Below are 10,584 nucleotides of genomic sequence, written 5' to 3'. Positions count from 1 at the left end.
CATGAAAGCATGGATCTATCCTGCCTTGGATCAGTGTTTCGGGTAGCTGGCGATGTAATGGTGTAAGGCACACTTTAGTGCCAGCTATCATATGTGGGTATTGTCACTTATCCGTTATGACCACAGTCTATCTATTGATGTTACAGTTAGACCTAAAATTAAAATAAAATAACTGAGATGACTTTGTGAACTGAAAAAATATTTAAAAAATTAATTGATTACAACTCTGATGAGGTACTGATGAACATGTTTCACTGATGAGCAGTGAAACCAATAAAATTAATCTAAAACAAGAAAAACTACTCTGGAAACTAAAATTAAATCAAATTAATAATATCAAAACCTGAAAATGACCAAAATGAGAACGAATTTTTCCTCGTTATTATTTCGATGAGAGAAAACATGACTTGAAATAAAAGACAGAGTCCGGTTTTATGGGGGCTTATTGGTCAGCAAACTGATATTTTTCCAGATCCGACACACTTTGATTGATCAAAATTTGTTTTCACAAATTCCAAATGAATTTAAGAATTTCACGTTTTTTAGTTTTTTTTTTTTCAGTTTTTCCAGTTTTCTAAATGTTTATTAAAGTTACTTGGATCCATTCATTCTACACGTCTTTGTTTATACGCAGAATACACGTCATGTATCCTGCCAGATAAACTGCGGCTCTTCCTATGACACATTTTGCCATCATCGGACTGTTTACTGGAATATGTGAATAGATAAAGTGGGAGCAGGTCCCTGCTGCAGCTGATGGAGGCAGTCAGGGGAGTTTCCCTGTTGACAGTAGCAGCCCTGAAACAAGTTAGCCTGTCATCCAGCTAGCTGTAGCTGTGGCTGCACATCACTCACCGGTAACTCTCCGAGCTTTTCAGGTAGCCCCCATGGATCTGAATAATATTTTATCTCAGCTTGAAACTGCCAGCGAAGAGGACATCGAGAAGCTCTTCCAGCAGTATAATGTAGAGGTGAGTCGCGCGTTTGCTCGTTTTTCTTCAACCAAAACAAACGCCCGTGCTAACGTTAGCTAGCCACCTAGCCAGACAGCTAGCTCTGGGTGACATGAACATCTTTCTGGGCTGCTGAGCCGAAATGTTTGGCTCTGTCAAATGAAACCTGGTGTCGCATTATCAGAGAAAAAAGCACACACACATTGAGCGAAGCAAAAGTATGCAATCTGGCATAATTTACAGCGCCGAGAGTAGAGCTAAAAATGCTAATCATGCCTGCTAATCATGCATCATCCGTGAAAACTTTGCATGTTTCTCTGAGGTTTCCAACTTTAAATCCGTTTCATGGCTTCTAATATGTGATAGTGCACGCTTGACACGAGTCGATCTTGTTTGCTGTCGACACTGAGCATCCTTTCTGTTGCAGAACACCCAAACCTTCACTTTTGACCCAAAGGAGGAAACCCTGCGGAGTGTGAGTACCATCTAGCCCAGCAGCTTCTTATTACATGAAATGTGTGATAGTGACGGTGTGTGTGTCTCTGTGCGTCCCTACAGAAGCTGTGCCACGGTGTGCTCACAGTCCTCGGGAGACAGGTGCAGCCCAGCTGTCAGAAGACATGCTTGGAGACCCTCCGCATCCTGTCCAGAGATAAGCGTGTCCTGGCTCCTGTAGCCACCAAGGAAGGCATGTTGACCCTGGCAGGGATGGCGAGGCTGCGGGCTGGAGAGGAACAGGATGCTGACAAGAAAAGCTCTCAGGAACAGACACTGTCAGAGGAGAACAAGAGGGTGGTGGTGGAGGCCCTTAAGTGCCTTTGCAACGTTGTATATAACAGCCCTGCGGCTCAGCAGGTCTGCGTGGATGTGCAGCTGGTTCGTGGTCTGTGTGCCAGCCTGGCCACGGCCCGTACGTGGTCCCATGAGGTGGGCCTGTTCACACTGCGCCTTCTCTTCCTGCTGTCTGCCCTTCAACCTGCCGTGAGGGGGCTTTTGAGGAGAGAGTGGCATGCTGTTAGACTGCTGACAGAGGTGTTGGAGCACACGCTGGATGTGCGCTGGGTTGGTCCGTATGAAGCTGCCCGTCCAGATCCGCAAGCCGTGCCCATGCCTGCAGAGAATAACGAGCGAGTGATGGAAGCACTCAAAGCCATGTTCAACCTCACACTGTCTGAAACTGGTGGTGAGGTGAGTATGCGGTGGTTATACAAAACAATGTTACAGTAAAGGCTCACTCGGTGCTAATCGTTTGTGACTAATTGCACTATAGTCTTAATCTGAACTGCAAAGATCATATATGCTGTTCCCAAGAGCAGCCAAATTGCATCTGTCGCTCTTCCTCTCAGTGATCATAGCATAGATATAATTACTCACAAAGGTTAGCAGATTCCTGTAAGGAGACTACGAAACTATAACATTAAAAGTTACCTGCAGAAGTCTAAAACGGCCCTTAAAGACCACAGTTCTAAAATTGCACAGCAATGTTAACCTGAGTTCAGTCAATATGTTTTCTGATGATTTTGCCCTGACCTTCAAATAAAATTCAGCTGGAATAATATTATATATTAAAGATGTTAACGCCTGATAAAAATCTTATTGACTTTAAAAGTGAAGCATATCAGAAAAAGTTTGAGGCTGCCACTTTGACCATCATTAAGGAAAATTTGTCCTGCTGTGTTTAGACCAGTGTGAAGTCTGAGCCGGGTTTACTGGGATTACTTGCGTTACTGACATTATCATGGAACCTTCACCATGTTTCACATCAACATCCATCTCTGAAATATTAGATTTATAACAGGAAGTGTGTCGTGTAATTCACATCAGCCAGTGTCAAAAATATTCTGCTGAAGTTAGGCTCATTGCTCCTTTATTACAAAATCAGTAAGTCCTTCCACCCACACACACACAGGCCACTCAGTATGAACTTGACTTGAAAAAAGGATGATACTTGGTACACATGCTTTTCATTCATGATGTACTTATTGTATGATAATTTTTGCATCTGATTCACTGTCAAACTTGATCGTCTTGTCTGAGGAGGCATTTCAAAGGAGAAACGCGACTGCAAAGGCAGCACCTGAGGCAGTGTAAGTCCTGCTGACGCTACGTTTAGTTTTAAGATTCCCGTTTGGCCCTGCTCTCCTCTTAGAAATCCAAACTTCCTCTTCCTCAGTCTCACCACAGCCTCTCTGCTCCTGTCACTATTAGACCAGTAACTCCTCCTCGTGTACTCCTGAGTTCTCAGGTTACTTTTTGTTGTTAAACTAGTTTTTTACTTTCAGCCTAGATATTTGCAGCTCTGCGCAGAGCTGAGAATCGCCCCATTCTCATATTCAAAATATCATCAGCAAAAGTACCAACACAGCAATTTCTTACTTATTTTCTTGATGTATTGGTGTCAATCCTGATATTTATATTTAGGCACTTTTAACTGCCCTCCCTAATTTGTCACTTAGTTGATTAATTAGTGATGTGAATAAAAGTTAATTAAGGAAATAAGGAAGAAACTTGCGGGAGCTAAATGGTAGCTGGTGCTGATAGGAGGGAGAAACAAATGAAAATGACACATAGTGACCCCTTCATGCCTTTTTATTTTATTCCTACTCAGTTATACAATGGCAGCATATCCCGATAGTTATAGCAGTAGCTACTTTAATATTAGAATACAAATAGAATAGCCACTTTATTCCGCGCCACTGATGCGTACTTGCAAGGATGATTGATTAACTGAAGGTTTTAGCCTTTGTTTCCAGCCTCATGCCCTTGTAGCGTAGGTATTTTTACCATACTGCTTTGCTGTGCATAAACAAAACCCCTGGTTGGACTCAGTGTTTTTGTGTGTGCTCGGCTCGACAGGAAGACGATCATCAGCTCCGGCTCATTGCTGCCATCCTGCGTCATCTCCTGATGCTGAAGACCGAGACCGAGGAGAAAACGGAGGAAGCACACAGGTGGGAATCTGTTCCTCGCTGATCTTCATATGTTAATAATTTATTGTAGCGGACTGCACCTTCGTATTTTATTTAAACTAATATACATGTTTGGACCTCTTAAACACAAAGAGGCTCAGTCCCTTTGTGTATCCGTGTCCTGTAGCTTTCATGTGTGAATGTGTTATAGCCTCAGACATGACTTGAAAGTGATTTACATAGAAAAGCAGACTGCATCGCCGTGTCTGTGTAGGAAAATCACCTTGTGAGATTTGCTTGTGTCGATAGCAAAGTGCTGTGTGGTTGTATTTTATATTATCTATGAGCTTTTTTCTGTCATTGTGCGACAGCAGTGTTTCTCATGGTAATTTCACGCAAGAATGCCAAGAATGTGTGGTCTTAGCCTGAAATTTAAACAGTGTCATGTAAAAGTGAGTGATGATCCTCTTGACCTGTCAGATTGGTGGCTGAATCAGTCGTGGGAGCTTGACCCATTGACCGACCCAGCTGTAATTTGAATGCAGTGTAACACAGAGCTAATTTGAATAGAAAAGGGGAGCACGAAGGAGAGAGTTAGTTTTAAGCCAAGCTGACAGGCGTTTTAAAGTTTGTTAGTCGGATGATTGTCAGACTAACACATAAATATTTTCAAATGTAGAGTGTTGTGACGGACTTCTGGTATCAGACTCAGTAATTCCTACATCTGTGCTCCCTGGTTACGCCATAAAACTGTTGTCTTTTTAAACTGACCGGCTCAAGGATCACCTCATTTCCAGAACTACTCTTACTGTTTTTTTCTTTTATTCCTACTTTTATCTCTTTGGGTACCAGTAATTGTAAGTATTGCTAACTTGAGAAAAATAAAGTATTTTAGATGATCTCTGGTGAATCTCTAGTTTAGGAGGTATAGATGTTAAAATACAAACTTACCACTGACATGACAGAGACACGATTTGTCATATTTTTATGCCATGTGCTCTTTTTGAGCTCCTAGTGATTTGCCTCTCCTTCTGGTCTCCAACTGGAAAGCATTAATAACAACAAATGTGAAGAAAGCAGAAACGTATCAGAAAACAAACAGGAAAAACTCCTTTATCTGTCTATAGCTGTTCCTCCTGGGTATAGGTCAGATTTGAGTGAAACTCGCATACAAAGATCACTAAATGATGCTTCAACCAAATCATTATTTTTAAGGTTCCATTTTACCAGCATAACCTTTCTGGAGACGACTTACAATCTCGCCAATCTCCTCCTGATGCACTGAACAATATTCAGTTTCAACAAATTGGCAAAGACAGTTTACTCCAATTCAATTCAACTTTATTTATATCGTGCCAAATCACAACAGCTGCTCTATATCGTAAAGTAAAGCCACAATAGTAGAGAGAATACCCCAATCACTTGGTGACAATGGGACGGAAAAACTTCCTTTTAACAGGAAGAAACCGTTGGCAGAACCAAGCTCAGGGAGGGGCGGGCATCTGCTGTGACCGGTTGGGTGTGAAAGGACGAAGAGAGGACAAATACAGACTGTGGAAGAGAGTGAGATATAATAACTAACGATTAAATGCAGAGTGGTGTATAAACAGAGTGCAAAGAGGTGTGAGAAGATGATCTATTCCCGTTTAACGAGCGGAGGGTTCATACTCATCTGGACCAGCCCTCACTAGAAGCTTTGTCAAAAAGGAAATGTTTAAGCCTAATCTGAAAGTCATGACATAAGATTCACACGTTTAAGGAGAAAGAACTTCAGAAAGTACCAAATGATAGGAAAGTTTGAACTATTGCATTACTTTGCATTTCACTTATATATCATTAGACTGTGATGATTTCATTGGTGGGGATTAGTGTGGGTGCACTCACATATTTTCATGGTTTCTGCTGAGCATGTTCTCTTAATGCTCCCGAACTCTGACATATTCCTTTGGTAGTGAACTACATTGACTTGTCCCAGATGTGACTGTTTGCGAGCGTGCTTGACTCTATCATTAGCTTTTTATTCTCATGATGTTATTTAATACAGCCAATGAGTAACAAGAAAACGTATCATTTTCTTTCTGTGCTTTGCACCTGTGAATTGTGGTAAATCCTGAGCAAAACCTGGTATGTCTTTTCAAAAGTGTTTTAACCTTTTTGTATTTCGATTTTATTCTCCAAATACCCTAAAACCTCTGGATAATTAAAAAAATATAATGTTTTTAACTGTTTGCAGCCATGCCGTGAACCTGCTGAACAACCTGCCCGTGTCCTATCTGGATGTTTTAATTGACGTCCCAGTGCAGGGAGGGCAGGAGAAATATGCCGGAAAAAACATGGACGCGATCGAGGTGTTGCTGGACTTCATGGAGAAAAGAATCGACAAGGTAAAATTCAACTTCTGTCGCAATGACGCGAGAATAACGGTTTAGCATCCATAAATGTGTTCTAACTCCACCTGGATGTTTTTGTTTTTATTTATGATTAGAAGGAGAAGAAAGCCTGAATAAAGGTCATGTCCCTCAGGTTCTCCGCTGTTATTCGGTGTCTCCGTCATCTTATTTCTATTAGCTGCGTGCTTGTGTGCTAAGGATATCTATCCAGCCCCTGAGTTTGTGGAGACAGTGAAGTTTTTGTGGTCTGTCACTCCAAGCAGGGGTCCAATTACAAAGAGGGTTTGACTCCAGTACTCAGCCTTTTGACTGAAGGATCCAGACACCACAGGGAGATCCGCAGATATATCAAAGCTCAGGTAATCACGGTTTGTGGGCTCAGCTTTAGAGGCGTGTTAAAATAGAAATATTGATGCACTATTAAATTAAATGAAATCTTTTTTTAAGGTACTTCCCCCACTGAAAGATGTGAAGAGCAGGCCAGAGATTGGCACCACCATCAGAAACAAGCTGGTTCGCCTCATGACACATGTTGACATGGGCGTGAAGCAGACAGCTGCAGAGTTTCTGTTCGTCCTCTGCAAAGAAAGCGGTGAGTGATTTTAAAAGGGAGAAGAAGGGGATGAAAAATATGTGGCCTTTTCGGTTGAGTGCAGTTTATGAGAATAATTACCTTAACACATCAGGATTTATGTGTATCAGTGCCCCCTTTTAGTAAATGTGTTGTCTTGCAGTGGACAACCTGTTGAAGTACACGGGGTACGGAAACGCAGCAGGACTTCTTGCGGCTCGAGGACTTCTTGGAGGAGGGAGAGGAGAGACTCAGTACTCTGACGATGAGGACTCAGACACAGAAGAATACAAATCTGCCAAACCTTTGTGAGTCCTCCACACTGGGATTACAATAAGGTGTCACATATTTAACTGTTGTGTGTACTACATTTGTGCTGCACCGATTCAAAAACTGCTGGTCTAGTAGCTGATGCTGATCCTCTCTCTCTTTAAAAGAAATTATTTCCTTTTATTCTCGTGGGACAAACCCCAGTAATTTAATCCCAGATATAACAAATAGCTGCCATTAGTTGAATTCACTTTGCAGCTATACAGTCAGCGTTTCATCTATTTCTTTTTTTCAGCATCAACCCCATCACCGGTCACGTCGAGGAGCCGATGCCGAACCCCGTCGAAGAGATGACCGAGGAGCAGAAGGAGTACGAAGCCGAGAAGCTGGCCAACATGTTCGACAAGTTGTCAAGGTAATAAACTAGAGAGCTCGCTAACTAGTAGTGAGGCATGCTTCAAAATCTACAATGTGCTGTTTACAACACTTAGAAAAGTAGCAGAGGATTTTCAGTTGCAAAGGTTTTGGACTGAAAACGGCTGTGTGTGTTCTGACTTCACCGCAGTTTCTGATGGACTGAAAAAGGTTTAGAGGTCATTTCATGCTCTGCCACAAAGCTCAAATATATAAAGCAATCTGCTGTCTGGGAATTTGCTTTTTCATATTTTAGATTAGCTTTGGACGCATGAATGTGTTTAAAAAAAGTCTGTGTAAAATGGAAAATTCAGTATGATAGATGCCTCAGAAGTCTTGTCAAAATATATATTTTTTCTTTTACCATGCCTGCTCAACATATAAATACACAGTTTCCCGAGCAAAGGGTCGTGCTGTGTTTGTGTTGACCTTTCGTCAGCGAGCGCAGAGGCCAACGTTAGTTTGCACAGCGCCTGCACAAAAGTAACAGTGAGCCCGCTCCCTGCCAACCGAGTCATCGTTGGAAGAATCTCTTGCCTTTTAGATGTAGCTTCAATTAGGACTGGACTTTGTGCACGCCGCGTCATTCAGCCGGTGTAAATGGGGGAGCTGCTGCCACAACGCACCAGCGGCATCATTACCTCCGCTCCTTAATTATCACCTAATTGGCTCACACAGTCGACTTGTCGTTTCCCTGTTCCTTTATTCGGGTTTTTAATAACACACGTCCTGACTTTATTCTTCTTTTTATTTGACAAGCAAGCCGCTGGTCAGACAAGGAGTGGACTGAGACAGAGGCACAGCTAGACAAAGCTATTCGGGTGGAACGTGGATCAAGAGACACAGGTGGATAAATGCGCAGGCATAAGAAAGCCGTCCTCGCCATTGTTGAGCCAAAAGAGGGCGTTGAGCTGTAATGAGGCACGTGCACCCAGAAGAGGAAGATTCCTTTCCAAGGCCGCATCCCCTTTCTTCTCTTCCTCTGCAATGAAGGAGAGGTGGTCCCTTGATGCCGACTCTAAGGAGATCGGTCAGGTCCTTGCAAGAATGTGCCCCTCTAACTGTTTAACTGGTGCTCCAATTAGCACATACTCTGCACCCCCACCCCTTACACCTGCCAGACCCCCACCGCCCAGCCCTCTGTCACTCCCGAGGAGGAAGGAAGACATTTTTCCCCCTCTCTAATTGGAAGAGATCATGTTTTTGTTTGTTTTGTCACGCTGGTCTGTATTGTAAATGAGCCAGTGATACCGGGTCACGAGATTCTGGTTCTCTTTAAAGAACTTTAACCTTTAAGAATTAAATGATATTTAATTCTAGGAATCAGAAGGAATTACATGGCCATTTGTGTTTGAGTCTGTCAAATCTTTTGACCGATAATTCTCTGATAAATCATCTCGGAGGGAGTGGTGACACACGGTGCAGGTATAATTGGATTAGGGTGAAGGGGCAGCCGTGGCTTTGAGGAGATTAGGCTGAGTACTGATCCTGTAATTAAACTGCCACTGCAAAGGAGGGGAGGGAGGATGGCCAGACAGGGGCGAGTGTCCATGAAAGGAGGGGAGGGAGTTGTTGAGTGAGGGTCCTTGAGTTGTGTATGCAGAACGTGCAGACGCATGCAATTGAAAAGCCCTTTTTAAAAAGAAAAATGTTCTTCCAGCTTTCCTTTCCTTTCCGTCATATCTGACATCTACTTCTTTGTGTCCGCAGGCAGCACGTGATTCGACCGATGGGCGTCAAACCCGACGGGACGTTGGCACCTTTGGAAGAAACTCTCTGCTGTCCACCTGAGGAAAACTCGGACTCAGACTCGGACTAGTGCTGCTGAATATCTCAGCCACGTTTTCCAGACTAAGCCCGATGGGCCCCACCCCCAACAAATCTCGAGCTGTGATTATTGAAGGTGGGTTCTGTAGCTGGGCTTGAATTTGTGCCTCCATCCTGAATGAGCTGCTGCTGAGTGTAGAGCTGTGTCCAAAAACTTCAGGTGCTGGATGGGAAAGTCCCATTTGTCACCTCGGGGGCTGTAACTGGGACAAGTGGTAGCGATTAACAGAAAGCTGAACAAATGGTGATGGTGAAAAATAAAATATTTATGTGTAAGTTTATATCAGGCTTTTATTGCGCTTTGCAGGGCAATCACCTCCTCTTTGGTTTTTCTTAGCGATATTGACTGACGGCCACTTAAATGCAAATAAAGTGTTATTTTGCAATCATGGACTGGACTCTTAGCAAAATCTTAGCCTCTTTTTTTTCAAATAGGACAGGCACTTGCTGTACTAAATGAAATCAAACCAGTCCTGAAGTAGAACGCAGCTAAACATTTCACAGCAGGCTCCAGAGGCTGTCTCGAGCTGAAGCGGAGTCGTGCGTGGCAGGAAGACTGCCGAGGAGGAGTTCACAGTTACTGCTGCATCTTTTGCTTTAGTGCTCCCTGTGGGGAAAGAATATACTTTCTGCTGAGTTTTGCTTCTTGCTGGAAACACTGTTTTGTTTAAAGTGTAGTTTTGGGTGTGAATAAACATTCCTTCACTTCTTTTTTAAAAATATATACATATAAAAAAATGTATGACTAGAAGGTGCACAATTTTAACACGAATCATAGTAAACACTGTTAGCGGTAAAGCTGCTGGTACTGCTGGAGCACAGGACTGATGTGTTTGTGGACGGTTTAAACCTGCAGCTCACTTTGTGTAATCAGTTTTTACCATGGACAAAAAACAAATGTTAGTGGTAGTTCACTTTTTTCTCTCTGGTACTCAATTGATGACGTTATGGAGAAAAGAAAACAAGTTTCATTAAATTTAAGACTTGAGGCAATGCAGCATTCTCCACAGGTCGATGGTGGTTTTTGCCTGTTCGGGCTCTTGACAATGAAATGTGTGAACTACGATGATTGTTTTCTAATCTCTGTTCCTTTTGTCATCTGCATGATGTTGAATCAAAAAAAAAAAGAGGAAGAAACCTATGAAAATGTTGTTTATTTGACACTAAATGTGTGACTTTATATAAACAAAGTAATATATTTTCTGTGTCTTGGTATAATTTAATTCTATGCAGATCTCACATACTTGGCC

The 10,584-nt window shown here is 42.5% G+C and overlaps 1 protein-coding gene across 2 annotated transcripts; it reads left to right on the top strand.

The window, feature by feature from the left end:
* Nucleotides 1-657: 657 nt before the first annotated feature.
* On the top strand, nt 658-10,533 carry ric8b (RIC8 guanine nucleotide exchange factor B). Of its 2 annotated transcripts, none has more exons than XM_085168019.1 (10): nt 658-971; nt 1,381-1,428; nt 1,512-2,141; nt 3,810-3,904; nt 6,096-6,246; nt 6,513-6,611; nt 6,700-6,844; nt 6,987-7,131; nt 7,389-7,508; nt 9,218-10,533. In XM_085168019.1, exons 1-10 carry the CDS (start codon nt 888-890, stop codon nt 9,324-9,326), a joined length of 1,626 nt encoding a protein of 541 aa, XP_085024145.1. In that variant the 5' UTR covers nt 658-887; the 3' UTR covers nt 9,327-10,533. The 2 variants fall into 2 exon arrangements, with proteins under 2 accessions (XP_085024145.1, XP_085024146.1); XM_085168020.1 differs by having other exon boundaries at nt 659-971; nt 6,516-6,611.
* Nucleotides 10,534-10,584: the final 51 nt, after the last annotated feature.

Source organism: Neolamprologus multifasciatus, chromosome 7 (assembly GCF_963576455.1).
Source record: "Neolamprologus multifasciatus chromosome 7, fNeoMul1.2, whole genome shotgun sequence".
Lineage (NCBI taxonomy): Eukaryota > Metazoa > Chordata > Actinopteri > Cichliformes > Cichlidae > Neolamprologus > Neolamprologus multifasciatus.
The sequence above is the reverse complement of the archived record's forward strand: the minus strand, read 5'-3'. Positions and strand labels throughout refer to the sequence as shown.